At 61.2% G+C, this 23,225-nt stretch overlaps 6 protein-coding genes across 6 annotated transcripts; 2 read left to right on the forward strand and 4 right to left on the reverse strand.

Moving 5' to 3' along the window:
* Nucleotides 1–3,298: 3,298 nt before the first annotated feature.
* On the reverse strand, nt 3,299–5,223 carry A1Q1_02030 (transcription factor; the record flags this gene model as incomplete). The annotated part of the gene is made up of 6 exons (XM_014325038.1): nt 3,299–3,373; nt 3,421–4,211; nt 4,284–4,459; nt 4,563–4,780; nt 4,889–5,053; nt 5,107–5,223. 6 exons carry the CDS (start codon nt 5,221–5,223, stop codon nt 3,299–3,301), a joined length of 1,542 nt encoding a protein of 513 aa, XP_014180513.1.
* Nucleotides 5,224–5,695: 472 nt separating this feature from the next.
* On the reverse strand, nt 5,696–8,560 carry A1Q1_02031 (importin beta-2 subunit; the record flags this gene model as incomplete). Its single annotated transcript, XM_014325039.1, has 3 exons — nt 5,696–8,026; nt 8,066–8,410; nt 8,462–8,560. 3 exons carry the CDS (start codon nt 8,558–8,560, stop codon nt 5,696–5,698), a joined length of 2,775 nt encoding a protein of 924 aa, XP_014180514.1.
* Nucleotides 8,561–9,677: 1,117 nt separating this feature from the next.
* A1Q1_02032 (uncharacterized protein) lies at nt 9,678–14,401 on the forward strand (the record flags this gene model as incomplete). The annotated part of the gene is made up of 3 exons (XM_014325040.1): nt 9,678–10,628; nt 10,701–14,109; nt 14,364–14,401. The coding sequence occupies 3 exons, from the start codon at nt 9,678–9,680 to the stop codon at nt 14,399–14,401; spliced, it is 4,398 nt and encodes a 1,465-aa protein (XP_014180515.1).
* A 153-nt stretch (nt 14,402–14,554) lies between these two features.
* On the reverse strand, nt 14,555–16,021 carry A1Q1_02033 (coproporphyrinogen oxidase; the record flags this gene model as incomplete). Its single annotated transcript, XM_014325041.1, has 2 exons — nt 14,555–15,508; nt 15,719–16,021. 2 exons carry the CDS (start codon nt 16,019–16,021, stop codon nt 14,555–14,557), a joined length of 1,257 nt encoding a protein of 418 aa, XP_014180516.1.
* A 332-nt stretch (nt 16,022–16,353) lies between these two features.
* A1Q1_02034 (ubiquinone biosynthesis-related protein) lies at nt 16,354–18,718 on the forward strand (the record flags this gene model as incomplete). Its single annotated transcript, XM_014325042.1, has 2 exons — nt 16,354–17,253; nt 17,291–18,718. The coding sequence occupies 2 exons, from the start codon at nt 16,354–16,356 to the stop codon at nt 18,716–18,718; spliced, it is 2,328 nt and encodes a 775-aa protein (XP_014180517.1).
* Nucleotides 18,719–19,174: 456 nt separating this feature from the next.
* A1Q1_02035 (uncharacterized protein) lies at nt 19,175–20,092 on the reverse strand (the record flags this gene model as incomplete). The annotated part of the gene is made up of 1 exon (XM_014325043.1): nt 19,175–20,092. The coding sequence occupies one exon, from the start codon at nt 20,090–20,092 to the stop codon at nt 19,175–19,177; it is 918 nt and encodes a 305-aa protein (XP_014180518.1).
* Between the last annotated feature and the right edge of the window lie 3,133 nt (nt 20,093–23,225).

Below are 23,225 nucleotides of genomic sequence, written 5' to 3' on the forward strand. Positions count from 1 at the left end.
CTCCCTTCTTCCACCTCGCACCCCTTCACGTCGCCAGTGACAAGATGTCACGGACGCATCTCCGCCCCGCAGTAGAGACAGACGCAGCGATCGTTCTCGTCCCACACGGAAACGCACGAGTCTGGCGGTCAGCTTGTTCCCTTCCACACCGGAGAGCTTACTGCCTCCGTTGCGCTCGTCCTTGTCGCCAGGGCAGGGCTCCTCGTCCTGCGGGTCGAGGGGCGGGAGGGGCTCGGGCGACGACATGGTGAAGGCGGCCGGGGAGGACATGTCGGTGGAGAGTGTTGACGTGGAGAGCGATAGGTTGTCGGAGAGCGTAGGGGGAGCGCAGCGATGAGGTGTGAGGAGGATCGAGGAGGAGTCGAGGACGGGTTGTGGTGGTGTTGGCAGTGTGCTGGAGGTGGTTGAGCACCCCGATATCGAGTGGTGAGAATGAAGAACGAAGAGGGGAAGACGGCGAAGTGTACTCCTTATATGTCGTGTCCCCCGAGCCCAGCTGCGCCTCGAGACTTGCCACGCCGTGGGAACCTCGTGCGAGGACACACAAGATGCTGTGCGAGTTCTCCCGTCAGTCTAGACGGGACCTGGGTCGTAGTGAGCGTCGCAAGGTCAAGTGTGCGAGTGTGCGAAAGCGCGCAGCCCTTGGCATCGTCCCAATGAGGCCGGGGCTCGGCTCCAGTGCCGCCATCGCCTCATGGTAGACTGTGAGGTCAGACGAGGAGGCGAGCGTTGTGCAAGGCTGGGAGCGACAGTATAGCCAGCGTCGTGTCAGTTCGGAGCTCGTTGTCCACAAAGTCAGGTAGTCTGCACGAGGGGCCGTCGTGCGCGGTTGCGTTGGCCGCGAGAGTCGTGCGAGGAAAGGTGTGCAGCTGCCTGTGTCAACGCTCAACCGACACAACAGGTTACGACAGGTTGAAGGCTGCGGGGGTCCTGATGGAGTGTGCGAGTGTATCAGCACGCACTCGTCAGTGTCGTGTTAGTCGATTACTGTGTTACAGCTGAGTCGTGGCCTCGCTCTTCCTCTTTCTCTTTCTCTCTGACGCCTCATCCGCCGCCGTCAAGGACACCGCAGCCGACGCCTCTGAGCCCTGCTCTCGCCATTAACCTCAAGTTCTGCATCGATCTATCGTACCCCAGCCCTCGATGGGCGTGCGCGCGCTTTCGACTAGGCTCTCGCCTCCAGGCGGTTGGCAAAGCCGAGCCGCCGCCACCGCCCAGAGCCTCAGTGCCTGCTGAAGTCAACGCCGCCGCGCGATCCTCGTTCTCCGACCATCGGGCAACGACAGCGTTCGGTGACGAGGAGACTGGTCCAGCAAAGTCCAGGCGTCATGAACGTGGTGTCAAGCACTCGTAAGTCAGCCGTGGGGTCCGGGCCGAACTGGCTACGCCAACATACGTGCTAGCGTGCGGTCGTGCGGCCGAGATTCGAGAGTGAGTATGGTTAATGCATTTTGCGCAGTTATCTGCTGCTCTAGCAGTGCTGTCGTGAGCCCGATCATCCGTGGACCCGTAGGCTGTATAGCTGTACGCGCCTACATGTGCGCCATCAAGCGTCCACGCGTCAAGGGCATGCCGCCGTCTCGTTGGTTCGGCTCCACGGTTCCGACTCTAGACTAGCCAATCGATCGCCAGCAGGAGGACGGCAGGGCGTTTCGTGTTTCCATTCATGAATCCTGGGGCTCGAATTCCTGGAATCCTCGATCCTGGGGGCCCTCTCTCCATTTCGCGTGCTCGAGATATGACGCGTCGAGGATAAGACATAGGATGAAGACTTTCGTGCATTCGTTCGTGTTACAAGGGTGGGGTACAGATGGGGTGTGAACAATGGGGTTTCGTGCGTATATGTATTGCGTGTTGGGCGTGGGAGTCTTGAGTCTGCGCTCCGGATCCCGGATGGCTTGATGGGATTTCGTCTATAGTGCGTTTTGTGCGTCGTGGTCGGGTCGTGGGTGTCGAGAGTGTCGGTTACGTGTGTTTCCGCTTTATGAGCTTGTGTCGTACGCCTCCGTGTCGCGGTGAGGGACGAGAAGGGCGAGATTGTCGCGATGTGGGTGGTGCCGATGCAGCCAGCGGTGCAGGAGGAGCAGGCTGCAGCGGCTGTCGGAGGAGTCACCCGATCAGCCCCCCACAATAGTGACACCAGACATGGCCGTTCTGGTATATCGACGGGCAGCATCTGTCTGCCCCAGTCAGCGCTCCTCCCTCCCACAGATGGTAGCTGCTTACTCCCGACGTTCCGGCCATAGACATCCCCGCGACAGTGCAGATAGTCCCAGTGGGTCGAGTACGTCTGCACCGCGCGCGCCTCCTGTGCGTAGTAGTGTTGCGGACCGTGCGGCGTCGAGGTGAGGTAGTAGGCATCCATGATGCTCCGTTCTTGTTGCGTGTATGTAGCTGAGGTGAGGGCGGTCACACGCTCGTTCCAGAGCTTGCTATATATTCTGCATGGATCGGAGCAGCCCGCTCACCTGCCCGCCGCGCGCCGGCGGCAAGCTTAGGATCAGTGACTGGACCAGCTAGCTGGTGGTACGACAAACGAACCGCTACGTGAGAAAACCAGGGTGAGAAAGCGTAATCTAATTCAGCGTTGGCCCAGTCGTGCCTCGGTGCCTTGGGCCGGCGGTGTGGGCGTCCAGCCCAGCCAGCCCAGAACGCGGTGTGACAAGGGTACAAGGGTTTTGGGCTGGAGTGACATCTTCATCACGGCACTTTTGCACTCCCCTTACCAGAATACGGGTACTGCCGGTTCAGCTGGTAGAGAATTCACCGCTGTTTTGACGTACTGCGCGCTGCGTGATTCGAGACCTTGTCGTGCAGCCATGAATTGAGAACGAAACGCGTACCAGAGACAGCGTTAGATAGCGCAGGGCACGGGCGGCATGGACGGGGCAAGGGCTTATCGCAGAGGTTTCGGCGTCGTGGTGAATAGCCGGACTAGACCGATGGCTGCCAGTGACCTGTGCCTGGCTGGGGAAGCGAGGTCGGTGACGGGGCGCGGAGCTCGGAGGATAGCAGCACGCGGGGGGCCATGGGCCGATCTGCGTCTAGAGTTTAACCACAATCCAGCTGACGGCACTGGTGCGTCATGGAGGCACGGCTACGAGCAGATCGCATCAGGCCGGTCCAGACGATGCAAGTTGCCGAGGGGATCTATCCCAACTTCGGAGTTTGCTGAGAGCGTTGCTGATATCTGCTGCTGAATGCCCGGTCTCACCTTTGAGCGCACAGTCTCACTCCGGGTCCCACAACATACCTCCGCCTACACCGCTAGTGGCTACTGATACATCTCGTCTATGCTCTAGTTCTGCTCCTGCTTCTCCCTCGCCGCCTGCAGTTTCTTCTTCTCCTCCTCGCTCGCGTACTTGAGCAATGCCTCTCGGGGCTGTCCGTCAGTTTCCCACTCATACCCATGCAACTCACATCTTCGGTCGGCTCGAGGCGGCGCTTGAACACGTCCTGCACAAATCCTGCCGTGGCACTGGCGCCGACGCGCCCACCCCGTCCCACGCCCGAGACGGGCTCCGTGGGCTTGAACCGCTTCGCGGCCTTTTGCTGCTGGTGCAGACTCTGCCCGTATGCGTTCTGGATCCCGCCATGCGCGTCGGGCGTGAACACGACCGGCGTCAGATCCGCCGTCGTGAAGCTCAGGTCGCGCGGACCACTGCGCGGCATCTTGGCCAGAGGCAGGAGCGCGCCGTGGATGCTCGCCTGGGGCGAGTAGAGCACGTACACCTGCCCGTTGGAGAGGGTGCAGAAGAGCTGGTTGATGCGCGAGTGCCAGAGCACCTTGATCACGCTCGCTTTCGCGATTGGCACGCGGCGCACGACCTTCAGGTCCTCGGACGAGAGGAAGAGCACCTCGCCGACCGCGGTCTCGTCCCGAGGGTCGATCGCCGTGCCCACCAGGACGTACTTGCCGTCAGGGGAGAAGGAGACATTCGTCTCACTGTACCGGCACGCAATGCCTGTGGCGACAGCGAGTGGCTTGCGCGGCGACCTCGGGTCCCACACTGGGGTCAGTTCACCGTACCTCCGCTTCAACTTACACTTGACAGTCTCGTCCATGCTGCGCGAGACGAGCTTCTTCCCGTCAGGAGAGAACGCAACGCCCGTGATCTCCTGTCCCTTCTCGTGTGCCGTCTCCGAGCTCCGATCCGGTCGGGCCAGGTTCGACGCCGTTTTCCAAACATGGATCGTGCCGTCGAGACAGCCTGAAGTTAGCTGTCAAAGCACTCCCATAAGCTTACCAGCAGCGATGAGGGAGCCATCAGGTGACCACGCACACGATGTGACGTGCGTCTTATTTCCGCGCTCCTTGGACCGCACGACAATGACTTGCTTCTGCTTGCTTCGGTCGTTCACGTCCCATATCCGCAGCGTCGAGTCGTTGCTTGCGGTGAGGAAGAGGTCGCGGTCGTGCGGATGCCACTGGCCCGCGTTGATCTCGGCGGTATGTCCTCTGGTTTGTTAGCTAATCAGGCGACTCACAACAGCTCAGAGGATCTCAGACAGGGCTTTGGTTACAAAAGCCTGATCGTCAAGATCGGCAGGCTGCGACTCACTTGGTCGTCTTCATGTCACGGATGTACACGTCTCCCTTCATGAACTCCTTCTGGTCGTCGCCATCGCGGCTGAAGACCTTGGGGTAGAACGTTCCACTGATCGCCAGCAAATGCTTGCCGTCGGGCGAGTAGCTAAGGTCTCGGACAAAGTACGACCCGTTGGGCTCAAAGCTCTTGAACGGACGCAGGCGCGCGTCCATGCCTCCAAAATCCCACAGCTTGCAGTCATAGTCGTAGCTTCCGGTCGCAACGCGGGCACCAGAGGGGTCGACGGCAACAGCGCTCACGGGCTGATGTCAGCTTGCGCACAGGTGAGTGAAACATACCTTTGTGTGGTCCTTCAGCACGATCTCGTGCGTCACTGGTGTCCGATCTTCCTCCTCCTCGAGCTCGGCGTCTGAGTCGCTGTCATCGTCTGCCTTCCGCTTAGTCGAGGGGGGGATTGGGCCAATCTCCTCGTCGCTCTCCTCCTTCGGAGCCTCCTCCTTTGGCTTCTCGGGCGGCGGCGCCTGGATGTTAGTTGCTCGACATAGCTGTAACTCACGACAACGGGCTCGCGCTTCGTCTGCGCGACGTTGGCCTGCACCGTCTTCGTCCGCGCCTTGGCGGAAGGCCCCTTGGCCTTCTTGCCGAAGCTCATGGGGAGTCCAAAGTCCTCCATGTTTGCTGATGGGTGTGTGAGTGGATGCAGAGCCCATAGGTGGAGGAGCGACCATGACGAAAGGGAGTGGCAAAAGTCAAAACAAATTTGCTTCCGTTGCGTGGCACTGTTGCTTCATCGTGACTTCATTCACACTGACATCGTATGGAACTCGAGAAATGCTATGGACGGGTGGGGGCTGCTATGAAAGGCCTCGCGCCGTAACGAGGAGGTTTGATGCTGTATATTGGGATGAGCGGACGGGGGAGCCCGCATGAGGTCTACGTAATATGGGAGCTGGCTCTGGCTGTCGTCCTCAAACAACAACAGGCAGACGCGGGAAAAATTGTATGGATGGTATAGATGCTTGATGGCCTAATCTAAAGTGGGGTATAGCGGCGCGGGTAACAGGGCTGACTGGGCCCGACAAGTGGGCAGTCGGCATGTGAGGACACGGACAATCATAAAGTACAAGGAGCAAGCAAGCGGGTGCTTACACCTGGTAACGCTCACGAAGGCGGTCTCGGATGACGGACGGGAACGCAGCGACTTGCGCATTCCAGCCCTCGTCTCCCAGCTGAGCCTTGAACGCCTGCAGAATCTGGCGGAACATGTTGTCCAGCTCGCGCGACGGGTGCTGCCACTTGCACACGGCGTTGCAGAACCAGACAAAGCTCGATTCGAGACCCTGCGGGTTGGCACCGATGAGCATGCAGAAGCCGCGGAACGCAGAGTCCTTCTCGTCGTTGTCCTTGATCTCCCACAGGGCGATGCACCACGCCTGAGCAAAGGTGCCGAGGTGCGGGGCGACGAGGCTCGGGCAGACGAGTCCGAGACGACCAATGGTAACGGCGGCATTCTCAGAGAGCGACTTGGGCGACTTGCTGTTGAGCAGAATAGGGATGAGGCGCTTGATGAGGTCGTCGACGAAAGGCTCGATCGGAGAAGCGTCACCCTTGTACTGGATCGCAATCTCACCCGCAGCCCAGGCGGCGTTGTTGCACACCGAGATGCACTCGGTAGGCGGCTCCGGCGTGATTTGCTCGATGATAGCGGGCATGAGCTGGGGCACGTGGGGGCGAAGCAGGGGGAAGCAAGTCATGGCCATGTCACCGAGGAGGGCGTGGGCCGACTGGCGGACGGGAGGCTCAAAGTGGTTCAGGCACATCGCCACGAGCTGGAGAAGAGGAGGCTCGGCGCTGGCAATGAGAGAGGGCATCTCGTCCGCGAGACCCTGGGCAAGACCCGACAGGAGGTCGAGGGCGACGACGATGAAGGTGCGGTCGGGCTCATCGATAGTGTCGGGGCTGGCAGTGAAGGCGTCCCACTGCATGAGCGACTGGTGAATGATCGAAATGCAGCGCTGGTAGACGGGCTGGGCGTACGGGCCGAACGCTTTGCCGGCGGCGAGCGTGACCGACGAGAGACACTCAAGGAGCGGCACGAGGTCAGGGTCCGAGTCGCTGAGCGACATCCACTTCTCGATGAGAGGGGGCATGAGGATCTCCATGTACTGGGGAGTGCCGAGAGCGCCCATGACCGAGTCGGCAAGCGTTCCCATGGCGTCGTAGAGGATAAGGAGGTTCTTCTGCTGGTACTTGCTGAACGCGTAAGTGAGGTTGCGCAGGATGGGCTCGAGGAAGGGGACGAGCTCGCCACCGGCCTCCTCCTCGAGGGTCGCGAAGGCGGAGCATCCAGCCTCCTGGACACGCTTGTTCGAGTCGAGAACCATCTGCAGGAGACCCTCCATGGTCGGGATGAAGAAGGTCTGCTTGTCCTGGGCGGAAACAGCGACAATCCAGGCGGAGTAACGGCCAAGAGTCCAGCAGGTGATCGAGCGGACGAGAGCCTTCTTGTCCTTGAGGGCGGTGATGAGCCAGGGCACAAGCTGCGACAGGTGGGGCTCGAGACCGTTAATGCAGCCCTCGGCGATCGCACCGAGCGCGAGGATACCAGACTCCCTGTAGCGCCAGTCGTCGTGGAACAGACGCTCCTTCAGGTAGGGTAAGAGGATCTCGAGGAGGTCGTTGCCAAAGGAGACGGCCATGACGTCGAGAGCAGCCGCGGAACACTTGCGAATGTTCCACTCGGCAGCTCCGTCCTCGTCGTCGTCATCAAAGTCATCATCATCATCCTCATCGTCATCGTCGAGGGCACGGTCAGCAGCCTCACGCGACTTGCCGGCACCACCGCTCGAAGCGGAAGCCTCGTTGGTCTCGTGGGCACCGTGGGACTTGCCGCCGTAAGCACGGGGCTTGATGTCGGTCTCCTTGTCGGGAACCGCCTCGTCCTCCTCGTCGTTGTCCAAGTACAGAAGGTCGATATCCGAGTACTTCATGCCCTCGAGCAGGAGAGGGGCAACCTTGCCGAGGTAGGGGCGGAGCTGCTCCTTGAGATTGGGGTCCTCAGCGAACGTGAGCCAGAACTCGCAAGCCTCCAGGGCAACAGTCTCGTCCGAGTCGGTCGTGCAGTAAGCAATGTAGTCGACGACGTTCTTCATCTCCGGGACAAGCTTGTCGGGACGGCTGCCGAGGATGAGACCAAGCGCGGCACAAACGGTGCGGCGAATGTCCGCGGACGGGTCAGAGGCACGCTGGAAGAGAGACTGCAGGTAGGCATCAATGTTGGCGTTAATGGAGGGTATCCGGAGGGCAGACAGCGACTGCAGGGTCTCGAGAGCGTACAGACGGATCTTGGGGTCGGAGTGGCCGGCAAAGGCGATGAACTGGGGAACGAGGTGGTCAAGGAGGTTCGCGCCCGAAACAGTCATGTCCAGACGATGAGGGCAGTCCTCAGAGAGCTTTTGGAAAGTGTTGAAAACACCCTGTCACGTTAGTCACGGTCGTGGGCCATCAAAACTCACGTCAACAAGGTTGGCATCCTGCGAGCCCATGCCCTTCGTAAGAGCGTCGAGGGCCTCGGGCCAAGCACCAGTCTCCTCGTTGTACAAGATGGCCATGATGGTGGTACCGGCAGTGTGTCGGACCTTCTCGTTGGACTCTCCCAGTCCGAGCAAGACCGTGCTCTTAACGTAGGCCATGGCGCGGGCGTCGGCCTCAGTCGACGCCGGTCCATGACGCTGGATCAGAGCGTTTTTCAGAAGAAGACCAGCGATGACACGGTGGCCAGCATCCTCGTTGGTGGCGTGGACAAGGACGTGCGAGAGGTAGGCGAGGAAGTCGGGAACATGACGAAGTTCTTCAAGACGCTGGCGATGGTTAGCAAATTATGCGATGCACGACGGCTAGCTTGGACGTACAGTGGTGACGGCCCTCTGGGTGGCGGTGTCGGCGCTCATCGAGTCCCGAAGCATCTTCAAGACCTCGTTGAGGCCTTCCTGGGCAGGCTGCCAACTCATCTTGAAAGTTGTCTTGAAGAGGTCGAGTCGGGAAGGAAGCGAAGGAAAGGAGAGCCGATGGCTACGTTGAACCTGGACCGGGCTCTGTTCGTGAGAAGACCAAGCACGAAGGAGGTGAAAGAATGGCCAAGGCGGATCGGTGCTGGCGAGATAAAGGAGGGTCGAGAGAGGAGACACAGGCGGAGGTTAGATGGGTGGTCTTTGTCTCTGGCCAGTACGAGTGGTTGAGCTGAGCTGTTGGTCGTCGCCGCAGTTAGGCTGGCGCTGGCGCGGGCGCTGCTTGCGCTGGCCTGGCTGGCCTGGCTGGCACGGCCCAGGGTGCAAGCAAGTCCACGCCTGGCTGAAGTTATTTTGCTCCCGCCACTCCATTCAGCGGCGAATAGAGTCTTGTGGCACCAACCCTTGTCCGTTGGGACAGCGTCACGCATCGACGACTCCCATTCAAGAACTGTATCTGCATTCTGCAGCATGTAGAATGCGCCATGCATGCTTCGTGACACGCTGGCAGGTTTGTTTGCAATGGGCAGTGAAAGCGGCATCCGCTTCAGGCATGCCCGAGAAGTGGCCGCCGCTTCGCGATGGGCTGCAGTTTCAAAGCGATGATTCGCATACCTGTGCACCTCTGGGTTCTGATAGTGCGTCCCATGCAAGGAGGCGTGACGGCAGGCCGTGCAGGACTGTGCAGCCTGTCCGTGTCCATCGACGAGGACACCGATCTTGTGCGATCTGCGCTAACGGCTGTTGGGTGGCACGCCATCAAGGGTCGGACCTCTGCTACATCATAGTCCAGCCTATCGGCAGAGGAACGCCGCATTTCGCACTCGCCGACTCCGGGCATCCAGCGGCCCCCATCCAGGATCGCTGTAGGACCTCGCACCCAGGTACACTAGACGGTAGCCGGTAGAGCGGTGCCTCCACTTAAGCGTATCGTAGGCGTGCCAGGACCACTAAGCGGGTTCAAACCCTCCGACCCACGTGCCTACTGCCACTCGCGGAATTATCCCATCCCCGCCAGGCACCGTCTCGCGTGTGCTTTCTGTTGTTGACATCAACAACAACAAACAACCACAGTGGTCGAGACGCGCCACTGACATACACCGCACCGACCCCATCCACCATGCCGCCGAGGAGAACAACCCGGTCCGCCGAGACCGCACCGAGAACATCCACTTCGACACGTTCGACCCGGTCACGAGCGTCGGCTACCGTGCTCTCCCCGGTCCGCTCCGAAGCTTCGCACGGCGGATTCCCCGGCGAGGACAGCGAGAGCGAGGAGGATCTTCCGAAGCCGAGCACCGTCGCCAAGAAGAAGGTGCCGGTTTCTCGTGCTCCTTTGAGGCGGAGTACTCGCGCCAGCGGTAACATCCCCTCGCCCGAGCCGGAGGAGGCCAAGGCGGCGAAGCCGAAGAAGAAGCGGGTGGTCGAGTCGGATTCTTCGTCGGAGGAGGACCTCGAGGACTATGTGACTGCTCCCTCTGCGCGATCGAGGTCATCCATTACGCAGACGCCTTCGACGTACCACTCGCTACCGACGCCGCCGCCAGACTCGCTCAGCGAGCGCGCGACGCCCGAGCCCGAAGCGGAGCATGACAACGATGAGAACATGCGCACCCCGCGGGCACCGCAGACTCCGAAGGGGAAGGGGCGCGACGACGGTGACCGCACCGTTCGACGAGGGTCGCCCGAGTCGTCGCCTGACATCCCCCGCGACTTATTACCGCCCAAGACGCCCATCCGCGCTGTCCCGCTTCCCACCGTCGCAACTCCGGCCGCTCCCACTGCAGCCCCGCCGAAGCCTCGACTTGTCATCCACAAGCTCGTCCTCAACGACTTCAAGTCGTACGCCGGCCGTCAAGAGATTGGCCCCTTCCACAAGTCTTTCTCTGCCATTGTCGGCCCCAACGGAAGTGGCAAGAGTAATACGATCGACGCGCTCCTGTTCGTGTTCGGTTTCCGTGCCAGCAAGATGCGTCAGGGCAAGCTCAGCGAGCTGATCCACAACTCTGCTGGCAAGGAGGGTCTTTCGAACTGTTCCGTCGAGGTGTGGTTCAAGGAGATTGTGGACCTGGTGAGTGTGCTGCTTAGATGGGGCTAACTTTAGCCCGGCATGGACAACTATCTCGTTGTGCCCAACTCGCAGCTGGTCGTCAAGCGTACCGCGTTCCGCAACAACTCGTCGACTTACACGATCAACGACAAGACGAGTACGCACAAGGAGATCACGACGCTTCTGAAGGGCAAGGGCATTGACCTTGACCACAACCGTTTCCTGATTCTCCAGGGTGAGGTCGAGTCGATCGCCCTCATGAAGCCCAAGGCGCAGAACGAGCACGAGGACGGTCTTCTCGAGTACTTGGAGGATATTATCGGTACCGCCAAGTACAAGGAAGCCATCGAGCAGGCGTCCGAGGAGGTCGAGGGTCTGAACGAGGAGCGCGGTGAGAAGATGAACCGTCTCCGTGTCGTCGAGCGCGAGAAGGCTACGCTCGAAGACAAGAAGCGCGAGGCCGAGGACTACCTCCGCGACACGAACGAGCTCACTCGCAAGAAGTCCCTCCTGTGGCAATACCACATGCACACGCTCCAGAGCAACATCGAGATCACCACCAAGGCCATCGACCAGCTCAATGCTCAGCTCGCCGAGGAGCAAGAGCGCAACGCCCACCATCTCGCACAGATTGAGGACCTCCAGAAAGGCTACGACGCCAAGCTCGCAGACTTTGAGGAAGTCAAGCGTCTCACTGACGCACTCGTCAAGGACGCCAAGAAGATTGAGAAGGAGGAGGTCGGTCTCTCCGAAAAGAAGAAGCATCTCGTCTCAAAGCAAAAGAAGCTTAAGAAGTCGGTCACTGAGGACGGGCATGCGAGGTCGGAGGCTCTCGGCACTGTGCAGAACTGCGAGGGTCAGCTGGAGACCAACCGCGCCAAGGTCGCTGACCTCGAGGTCAAGCTTGAGGCTGAGGAGCGGGAGCTTGAGGAGGTTCGCGACAGCCTGAAGGACAAGACCGACGAGTTCACGACCAAGATCGAGGCGAAGCAGCGCGAGCTCGAGCCTTGGACGGCCAAGATCAACGAGAAGCAGTCCGCCATCGACGTCGCCCAGTCAGAGCGCGATCTGCTTGCGCAAAAGGCGACTGGCGCGCAGGAGGCGCTCGAGGAGGCTCACGCTGCGCTGCAGGCCGTCCGCGATGGTGATCAGTCAAAGCATGAGGAGTATGCCGCTCTGAAGAAGGAGGCGGCCAAGGCCAAGAAGGAGCTCGCCGAGGCCGAGGAGACGCTCGAGTCGATGAACGCCAAGTCTGAGAAGCTCCGCGCCAAGGTCTCTGCCTCTCGCCAGAAGACCGACGACGCAAAGGCTTCGCTCGCCGCGGACAAGTCAGAGAACGCCGTCCTTGCCTCGCTCAACAAGCTCAAGGCGCAGGGTCGTATCAAGGGCTTCCACGGCCGCCTCGGCGACCTCGGTGTCATTGACGACAAGTACGATGTCGCCGTCACCACTGCATGCGGTGCACTCAACAACCTAGTCGTAGACACGGTTGAGCAGGGTCAGGCCTGTATCGAGCACCTCCGCAAGGGCAACGTCGGTCGTGCTTCCTTCATGGTGCTCGAGAAGCTCCCCGCGCATGACCTCAGCCGCATCGAGACGCCCGAGAACGTACCCCGACTCTTTGACCTGATCAAGCCCAAGGACCCCCGCTTTGCCCCTGCTTTCTACAAGGGACTCTTCAACACGCTTGTTGCCAAGGACCTCGAGCAGGCTCAGCGTATCGGTTTTGGCAAGAAGCGCTGGCGAGTTGTCACCCTCGACGGCAAGCTCATTGACCCCTCTGGAACCATGTCCGGTGGTGGCAACCGCGTCGCCCGCGGCGGTATGAGCTCCAAGTTCAAGGCCGACAAGGTCGCTCCCGAAGTCGTGCACCGCTACGAGCAGGAGCTTGCCATTGCCGAGGGCGACCTTCAGGCCTTCCTGGCTGAGAAGAAGGCTCTTGAGCAGCAAGTCACGCAGCTCCGCAAGCGCATCCCTGACATTGAGATGCAGATGGAGAAGATCCAGCTCGACGTCCAGACGGGCTCGAAGCGCATCGCTGAGGCTGAGAAGCGCATCGCGGAGCTCACCGCTCAGAGCAAGCCGGACGTTGCCGACCAGAAGCGCATCGCCACTCTGGACGCTGAGATCGCCACAATCACAAAGGAGGTCAACAAGTTGAAGGAGAAGACGGGCGCGATCAACGAGCAGATCAAGGAGCTCCAGAACAAGATTCTCGACGTCGGTGGTGTCCGCCTGCGTGCGATCCAGAGCAAGTTTACAACGACGAAGGGTCTCCTTGACCTCGCCAACGAGGCTATTACCAAGGCCGAGGTGAACCAGGCTCAGGCCGAGCGCACCGCGCAAAAGCTCGAGAAGGCGATCGCCGCGAACAAGGAGAAGCTGGACGAGTGCGACACTGAGATTGAGGCGGTCGAGGCGGACCTGCAGGCCTGCTCGGCCGACCTGGCTGTGATCCAGGAGAAAGTCCAGGAGGCCCAGGAAGCGACGACCGATGTCCAGGAGGCGCTCGCCGAGTCCAAGGCTGCGCTTGACGAGGCGTCCGTCGAGGTCAACGCGTTCCGGAAGCTCGAGGTGGACATCAAGCAGAAGCTCGAGGACAACATGCGCCTGCAGAAGGACTCGAAGGACAAGCATCGCCACTGGGCTAAGCGCCACGACGAGCTCGAGCTGGCGTACATTGACGAGGACGATGAGGATGAAGACGAGGAGAAGACGCCGAGCCCCGAGGGTGAAGACGAGCAGACGCCGAGCCCCGAGGACGACGAGGAGACACCGGCGCCGAAGAAGCACAACTCGATGGAACTGGTCGAGTACAGTGCGGACGAGCTGCGAGCGGTCGACAAGGACCTGCTGAACGGCGAGATTGCACAGCTCGAGGAGGATATCTCCAAGGCGAAGCCCAACCTGAACGTGCTGAACGAGTACCGACGACGCGAGGCCGAGTTCCTCGACCGTGCTCGGGATCTCGAGACGGTGACGCAGAACCGCGACGCGGCAAAGCAGCGCTACGACGACCTGCGCAAGGTGCGCCTGGACGAGTTCATGGCCGGCTTCAGCGCGATCAGTGCCAAGCTGAAGGAGCTGTACCAGATGATCACAATGGGCGGCAACGCCGAGATCGAGCTGGTGGACACGATGGACCCGTTCAGCGAGGGTGTCGTGTTGTCGATTATGCCGCCGAAGAAGTCGTGGCGCCCCATCGCCAACCTGTCCGGAGGCGAGAAGACGCTAGCCTCGCTCGCGCTGGTATTCGCGCTGCACGTCTTCAAGCCGACGCCGCTGTACTTCATGGACGAGATCGACGCGGCTTTGGACTTCAAGAACGTGTCCATTGTCGCCAACTATATCCAGAGCAAGACGCAGGCTGCGCAGTTCATTGTCATCTCGCTGCGCAACGACATGTTTGAGCTCGCGCACCGCCTCGTCGGCATCTACAAGACGAGCAACTGCACCAAATCGGTCGCGATCGACAACAAGGACCTGCGCACACAGGCGCTCCGTAAGGGCGCGCCGACGCCCGGTCGGCCCCTCACGACCCCCGGCACGGCGAGGCCGCCGCGCCCGGCACGGCGAGGCCGCCGCGCCCGTCGGCCCTCAGCACGGCGTCTGTGGCCGCGACGCCCATGGTTGCGGCGACCCCGACGCCGAGAGCGTTAGTCTAGTATACTCGTGCGTAATGTCGACCGTAGCTTCGTCGTGCTTAATGGTTTCCTCTTCTGTCTCTGTCTCTGCTTGTTCATGTTGTACCCCTAGATGCATGCGATACCGATTGGCGTAAACCTGAGCAGTGATGCCTTTTATGAATGTAAACTACTACATCTGTCTATTCTCTACGTCCACGCCACTTCCTGCACTCACTCAACGCTCCCTCGTCTGGCCGACTCGAAACTCGACTTGCGCTCGCTCCGCGCTCCGCGCTCCGCGCTCCGCGCTTCGCTCGCCGCTCACTTGACCCACTCCCTCGGCTCCTTGAGGACCTTGATGAGCTCCTCCTCGCGGCTGCCCTTGACATCACCGGTAGGGCACATGTACTGCCACTTTGCCGTCTCGGGGAGACTCATGAGGATACTCTCGATGCGCGCGCCGGGCACATTGAGGCCAAACTTGGTGCCGCGGTCGTAGAGCAGGTTGAACTCGACATAGCGTCCGCGGCGGATGAGCTGCCACTCCCGCTCGGCAGGGGTGTAGGGCGTGTTCATCCTCCTGAGCACAATGGGCACATAGGCAGGGAGGAAGGAGGCCGAGGCACTCTTGGCAAAGGCGAAGATGTCCTCCTGGCTTGGATTCCTGCCCCCGTGGATCGGCGAGGTGGACGTCAGGTCGTCGTAGAAGATGCCGCCCACGCCGCGCGTCTCCTTCCGGTGCGGCAGGTAGAAGTACCGGTCGCACCACTTCTTGTACGCCGGGTAGTAGGCCGGATCGTGCTTGTCGCACGCCTCCTTGAGCGTTTTGTGGAAGTGCTCCGCGTCCTCGGGGTAGAAGTATGTCGGGGTCAGATCGGACCCGCCGCCGAACCACCACGCCAGCGTCTTGGAGGGATCCTTCGGGTCGGCCGTCTCAAAGTAGCGGTAGTTCAGGTGGCAGGTGGGCGCGTGGGGATTGCGCGGGTGGATCACGATACTGATCCCAGTGGCGAAGTAGGGCAGCGGCTCGTCGCTGATCGGGATGCTGTCGTGCTCCTGCCTCATGTGCGTCTGCATCGCCTTGGAGAGCTTGCCCTCGACAATGGACACGTTCACGCCCGCCTTCTCGAACACGCGCCCGCCCTGGAGCACACACGACGAGCCCTCGCCGCCCGAAGGTCGGATCCAGTGGTCACGCAGGAAGGTCTGCGCCTCGTGCTCCCCGTCTGGAGGCGCTGAGGCCTCCACAGCCTCCAGAGTCTTCACAATGTGGTCCTGCATGTTTGAGACCCAGGTCGCCATGCGGATACGCATGGGGTTCTGCCGTCAGCAAAGGCCCGGTATCGAGGCCGCTAGGCCGAGATGCTTCTGCTGCTGCCGCACTGCAGGCTATCGCGCCTTCTGCCCGGCGAGCATGTGTGTCGTCTTGCTCTCTCTCGGCATCCGCCGCATCGGCCTGCGGCCGACGCCTGGCCCGCAACTCACCTTCGGGTCGTCCTGCTCGATGGCGTGGACGGGTTCCCAGGGCGCGCCAAATGTCTCAATCACCTCGACGCAGGGCGTGCCGTCGAGCCGCGTGGGATTGCTCCGGGCGTATCCGGCCGCGAGGGCCGCGACGAGACCGACAGCGGCGCCGCCGAGCGCGAGGCGCTTCAGATCGACCTTGGGCTGTTCGTTGTTGTTGCCGTTGTTACCGGTGCTGTAGCCGCGGGCCGAGGGGGCGGCGCGGAGGACGCGAGGCGCCGAGCGGACGGCTGGCCGCGCGAGGCGGAGGGAGTGGCGGTACATTGCTGTTGATGGATGGATGGTGGAAAGGAAGGGAGGAAAAAGACAAAGGAGGATGTGCAAGGTAGAAATCAAGGAACGATGACAGCGAGGTACGGGTGATAGCCGGATCTTATCGGTCGGGCACGGCCGGTGTCGCTGTGAGTAGTGATGGCCAGACAGCGAGAGGGTATGTGTCAGGTGTCGTGGATGTCGCCGATGGACTGTGTGCGCGTGCGTGAGCGAGCAGAGGCGCAGTGGATGACTACTCTGTGTGGACCGGGGATATGGGCGAATGGCGGCTCGTCATTTGCCGGGAAGAGCCGGACACCGCCGGCCCCCACCCAGTGCATGGTATGCCACATGATCACTCTCTCACTGATTGGGAGCGAGCCGAGCCAGACAGACACATGCCGAACGACAGTGCTCTCACGCCGCCGCCCATCTGCAACAACAACATTACTACTCCATTGTCCTCTCTCGGGGCACCACTCGGCATCCACCGCAGTCTACACCGACTACTCACCGACTCACTCCGACCACCACCCCCCCTTGTCTCAGCCCTCTCCCCGCAGCTTATTCCGCTTAACCTTACCGACAAGCTTCGGCAACCTTCGCCCAGCCTCACCCCGGTGCACCATGTCCAAAGGCATGCTGAGCGCGGCGGCCCGCGTGTGGTCCCGCGCCGCAGCTCTCCAGGCCGAGGAGGCGGTCATGATGGCCTCGCCCTCCCTCCGCCCGCAGATCTACGAGGACCCCGTCGTCTACCGGCCACCGCCGGCCGTGCCGCGCACCCGCGCCTTTCCCCGCCATACCCTCCGCCACGAGCGCCGCCGAGCACCTCGCGCCCGCCCACCGGACCCGCCCACGAGCACCAGGACATCAAGGAGCAGGATGAGATGTGGTCCGACCCCCGTCGGCACGTCGAGGTTGAGGTGTTTGACGAGCCGGCCCAGCCGGTGAAGGCGCAGCCGCAGGTGGAGAAGAAGCCGGCGCAGGTGGAGAGGCCGGCGGCAGTGTCGGCTACCGTCGCGGCGCTGCAGAAGCAAGCGGACAAGCTCGAGAGCCAGTATACTGCCAAGCCTAGCCCGAGACCCGTCCCCGTCGCCCCCGCTGTCAAGACGGCGGCTGCCCCGACGCCGACGCCGAAACCCGCGGTTGCCGCGGCGACTCCGGAGGTCAAGAAGCCGTTCGTCGTCGACCCCAGCGTCGACCCGATGACGTACCTGCCGCAAGTCGAGGCGGACCCCGAGGACGTAAGTTGTGTTGCTCGGAGAGATAACTGACGCCCAGGTGCCTGTCGTGCTCCGCTCGTCGGCTGTGCCCTCCTCCCGCCTCGGACGTCTGTTCCATTACGGCTCCCTCGGCGCCTCGCTTGCCCTCGGTGCAGCCGGGGAGACATTTCGCCGCACGACCGGCGGCGGCGGCCAGGGCAGCGTGTTCATGAGTGACGCGAACGTGCGCCGCCTGGTCGCCACGCTGGGCCGTATGCGCGGCGCAGCGCTCAAGCTCGGCCAGTTCATGAGTATCCAAGACAACACGATCCTCCCCCCCGAGCTCGAGCGTGTGCTCGCGCAAGTCCAGGCGCACGCAAACTACATGCCCGACTGGCAGCTCGACCGCGTCATGACCGCCGAGCTCGGGCCGGAGTGGCAGGCCAAGTTTCTCGCGTTCGACCGGACGCCCGTGGCCGCCGCGAGTATAGGACAAGTGCACCGCGCAACGCTCAAGGACGGCACCCACGTCGCGGTGAAAGTGCAGTTCCCCGGCGTCGCGGAGAGTATTGGCTCCGACATTGCCAACCTCTCCATCGTGCTCCGGGGGAGCGCCCTGCTGCCCAAGGGCATGTACCTCCAGAACACGATTGCGGTCATGAAGCGCGAGCTCGAGGACGAGTGCGACTACGAGCGCGAGGCGGACGCGGGCAAGAAGTTTGCCGCCCTGCTCGAGGGCGACAGCGTCTTCGACGTTCCCAGGGTCATTGAGGGGTGCACGTCGAAGCGCGTCCTCACGACGGAGTGGGCCGACGGACGGCCGCTCAGCAAGCTCCGCAACCTGACGCAGGAGCAGCGTGATCTGGTATGTAACCGGGGGCAGCCGCAGGCTGTCCCATGGCGGCTGTCCTGCACGGACAGCTTCGCACCTCTCGAATCATTAGCTAATGGCCAGATCGGCACCAACGTGCTCCGCCTCTGTCTCGAGGAACTCTTCAAGTTCCGCTTCATGCAGACGGACCCGAACTGGGGCAACTTCCTCTTCCTCCCGTCCTCGGGGCGGATCCAGCTGATCGACTTCGGTGCCAGTCGCGAGTATACACCCGAGTTCATGGCGGGGTGGTACAAGCTCCTGTCCGCTGCGCTGTCGGGCGACAAGCCGGCGATGGTGGCCGAGTCCCAGTCCCTCGGGTATCTGACGGGCGAGGAGGAGCCGGACATGGTCGACGCGCACATTGCGAGCATGTCTGCGCTGGCGCGGCCGTTCCAGCACCAAGGTCTTTACGACTTCAGCAAGCAGACGGTGACGGACGAAGTAAGGGCCAACATCCCCGTCATGCTCGAGAAACGCCTCACGCCCCCGCCCGCACCGACTTATTCCCTCAATCGCAAGCTCAGCGGCGCGTTCCTCATGTGTGCCAAGCTTGGCAGCCAGGTTGACTGCAAGAAGCTCTGGGACGAGGCGACGGAGACGTACCAGAGGGAGTTTGCGCAGGCCAAGGTCTAGGCGAGCGGCGAGCGGCGAGCGCAGCGAGCGAAGCGAGCCGTGAGCCGTGAGCCGACGGGTCGCCGTGATCCAGACATGGGGAGAAGAGGAGTAGCAAGAAGCAAGAAGCCAAAGCAGTAATCAAACAACACCAACAGCATATCACTACCAAATCACAACAAGCGTGCGCGTCAGAAGATGAGAAATGGCAAGTTCAGAAGTTTCCGTATGCATTGCATGGGTTGTTGCCACCGGAATCGAGGGGCTTGAGTGCCGGTTGGCCTTGTTGCAAGGATTAGCTTGACACTCTCTCACAGTTTGTAGGAGGTGAAGTGATATGGACACGCCACGGTGGCTATCTTGCATCAGCGATGTGCAAGGAGACGGCACCTTCTCAGCTCTCGGATGCACCCTCTGACGCACGACAAACAGAATAATACATACATGCATATAGTCCGAGCACTTTATCATTACACCTTAGGGAGCACCCGTGTAGAGCTGCTGACCATTCTTCTTGAACCCCGTGATGGCCTTTTGCGCGCTGGGCCCAGTGACCCACTGTGCGGACTGCTTTGCGCGATCGGGGTTGGGCGCCTTGGCGCCGACAAGCACTCTTGCAGGGTTCAGCAGCGGGTCGTCGGCCTCGTCGCTTCCAGCCTTGAAGATGCGGGTCTTGTTCGCAATCCCAGCGTCGAGGGAGAGCAGCGTCCCGCGGTCCGTTATGGTGTACTCGCCGAGCTTGATTGCGGCCTCGAGCGCCTGCAGGGGGAAGGCGACGTACTGGTGGTACCACTTCGAGTAGGTGTTGGCCCAGGGCACCTGCCCGATGCCCGTCCACAGGGCCGACTCCTTGATGTTGGTCGCAGACTTGTCGAAGCGGGACAGGAAGCGGACGGTGCCGTTCTTGCTCTTGTCCTCGGCCGCTTCGTGCAGGTCTGCAAACATTGTGCTGATGTCTGAGGTCTCGTTCAGGTTGGCCGGGTTCGACTGCGGGCCGACGAGCAGGAAGTGGTCCCGGAATGCATAGTAGGGCGGGTCGGTCGCTATGCCGCGCTGAATGGCGATCTTCTCTGCCGCAAAGGAGTAGGTGATCCCGACGTCCAGAATGCCAGACGCAAGGTATTCGATGCTGTACGTCGTGTCCGAGACGTACCACGCGACAGTGAAGGGAGACGAGCCGTTGGCGACACTTTCGGAGATGAACTTGTCCGCGAGCACTTTGACGAGACCGCTCTGACCCGCGCCGCCGTTGCCGATACGAAGGCCGACGGTGCTGTTGCCACTCGTGGTGTTGGCAATTCCGCCGTCGTAGATCGCTTCCGGGGACTGTGCGAAGACGAGGTGGAACAGGGGGAGAAGGAAGGTGAGAACGAGTGTGAGACTGTAAGAGGTCATGATGGTGGGCGTGGGGTGACTCACTTGCGGGGAGCAGAGCTCTTAAGTGTTGGAGAGAGCTGCGAGACAGGATGCTGGAGCGGCTTGCGTGGTCCAGTTTCCCCTCTCCTCTACCCTTCTGTTGTTCTCCTTCTAGCCCCACGCTAACGCGCCGGGCTAGAAGATGTCAGACGTCGCTAGAGCATGGAGCACATGGTGTTTGGGCCAGCGTGGTCCAGCTCTCGAGCCTCGATCCTCCTCAAGGCTTGAGATCTGAGATGAACGTGACCGGGGCGCAGTGAGTAGCATGCTCAGTGAGCGGAGCGAGCTTGATCCGGTCATGTCGAGACGCTACGCCCCGGCGCCAATGAAACAGATGCAGGCACTCGCATGCGCCACTGCTGGTCTGGTCCACCGTCCCAGCGTGGCTAGCGCCCTGGAGGCGAGGACGGTGCCAAGAGTGGAGCATGCATGTTTGCGATAGTGTGGTCTATCACTGAAGCCCGCGCCCGCGCATTGCGCAATCTGCCCGCCCCGTCATCTTGGCCTTCACTGGTCAGTGGTGACTCACCGCCAAGCACCCTTGATCGGTGCCCGACACAGTGCCCGGTTGCCCGGACCGAGTGCTGAATCTCGTAAGAACCCCTTTCCTCCACCTCGCAGTCGTCATGGCAAAAAGCGCTTGCTGATAGGATGGACTCGTCCACTGCAACGCGGAACCCGGGTCAATAAAGGAGTTTCCGGTGGAGCAGCAATTATGCCCATTCATCGATCATGGGAAGCGCCCTGGTGCCCGATGGAAGAATTGGAAGTCGCAGTCATTCATTGCGTGAGCTGCGTGGCTGTGAATGCGTTTAGGAGATCTCGATACTCGGTTCCGGGGTTAGCCAAGGTGGGGGTGGATGAGGTGGAGAGGTGGCTGCGGAATGCCCGATTAGATAACCACGTGGGACGCACCTACCACAGTTTGGCGTTGGCATGAGCATAAGCTTGGCGCTACTATGAACATTGCGCCTCGCCGACGCAGACCCCTTGCAGCCTTTGGGCGCCGCAAAGACATACGCTCCGTGACTACGGTGTGGGCCATGCCCAGGCGTCAGAGCTCCACGGCCTCCACGCAACCTCGTTCGCGCTGCGTCCTCATTGCCACCCATACTCCACTTTCCAATGTTCCCACTTCCACCATAACCCATTTCAACGTCCAGCAACGCAAGCTCACTTCCGACATTGCCCCACTACCATTTCCACCGCCCGACATGAATCTCGAGAGCATCACCGTAAGATAGAAGCTCGCACTAGCGCCGGCTAGCGAGCAGCAGCGCAAGTATGCCGAGGTTATCGCTCAGCCAGCAAAAATGCCCATGCTTCTCAGCCACCCGTCCCATTTATCACCGCCCTCGACACGACCACGAGCGACAGTGCTCCGGCCTGCCCTCCCCGCCGACCGACACGCGCCAGCCAATCCGATACGCGACCATACACAGGCTGCCGAGATTCCTCTTCCAGGCTCCCGTTAGAGGCGTCTCGGGCCGGATTGCGGCTGAAGCTGGACTACGCGCCACGTGCGGCGGAGATCTCACGGAGCTGCTTGCTGGCATGCTTGACGGGCCGGAGAGGGCACGTCGACCTCGGCCTCGGCAGCGTTGTCGCACAGCAAGCCAGAGCTGCTGTCACTGGCACTTTGCGGCCTGGCAGGGCGAAGCTGCTACGTGTCATGTCTGAACGAGCAACGACCTTCGCACCTCACCTCCTATACAGCCCCTGCGCCCTGTTCCAACCACCGACATCCCCTCCGCACCGACACTCCGCAGTCCCTCTACGCTCATATCGAGCGATTTCTGCACTCCTCTGAACCACCTACACCGCACTTGCTCGTCGACAACTTTTCTCTTCGCTCAACACCGTCTCCTCTCACCCGCCCTCACCCGCCGACCCGTTGCGCCCTCACGCCGATCAAGCTCAAGGGGTTGCATACTGCCACAAATCTATGACGCACACGTTTTTCTGTTAAAACACTGCCACGGCGATCTTTCACATCATCCATATCTCCAGCCTTGGGTGTGTCACGTGAAGTGACACAATGCACTTATAAGTGGCAGACAGTCGCCTGTCTCCCCCTCATCTTCTTCATCCTCTCCATCCCTCACTTCCTTCGCTCCGTCCAGTCTGCTTGTCGCTCCCACCACCATCCCCGTTTCGCCTCCAGCAAAGGGTCTCCGCCGCTCCCCGTTCGAGTAACTGCGGAACCCCAGGTATCGTCTGTTTCTGTACGTTTACCTTCTTCAAGTCGCAAGTCGGCTGGTTTCTTCCTGCTGTCGTCCCGACGCCTAGTAGCGGGGGCGATCATCATAACGCGGACGGTCGTCCCTGCGGTCGTCGTAACGACGGTCCCTGTAATAGTCACTATGATGTATGGTAAGGCTCTCTGTTCCGGGTTCTAAGCGGAGACATGAGGTGTACTCACTCAGGAGGGGGACCACGACGGTAGTCATCGTAGCGACGGTCATCGTAACGGCGGTCGTCGTAGCGAGGGCGGTCGTCGTAACGGCGGTCATCGTAGTAGCGCCTGTCATCGTAACGGGGACCGCCGCGGTCGGAGTAGCGAGAGTCGTAAGAGCGGGGGTGGTAGGGACGGTCCTCATAACCGCCGCCGCCTCCGTAGCGGCCACCACCGCCACCGCCGTAGCCGCCGCCGCCACCGCGACCCTCGTACTTGACGCCGTGGTAGCGACCAGGAGTGGGGGTACGGGCACGCGAGCGCTTGGCGTGGGTGACGGTGAGGACACGACCCTCCTGGTTGGTGCCAGAGAGAGTCGAGATGGCCTCCTCAGCCTCAGCGTTGGTCTCGAACATGACGAAACCGAAGCCACGGGACTCCTCTGACACTGTCAGCTGTGGAAATCGACCGCACTTACGGGTGTGGGGGTCCACCATGACCTGCGCCTTCACGATCTTGCCGCACTTGGAGAACAGGTCCTCAAGCTGGCGGTCGGTGATCGAGCGGGCAAGACCGGAAACGTGCAGGTTGTTACCAGTGTTGGAGTTGGTGCCCTCCTCGGTGTTACTTGAACTGTCAGAGGCTGTCGCGGTTTTGTCAGACAGATGCACTTACCGACCACGGTTGCCGCCGTCACCGCCGCCGTTGCGGGCGGCA

This window comes from Trichosporon asahii (assembly GCF_000293215.1).
Source record: "Trichosporon asahii var. asahii CBS 2479 unplaced genomic scaffold scaffold00050, whole genome shotgun sequence".
NCBI lineage: Eukaryota > Fungi > Basidiomycota > Tremellomycetes > Trichosporonales > Trichosporonaceae > Trichosporon > Trichosporon asahii.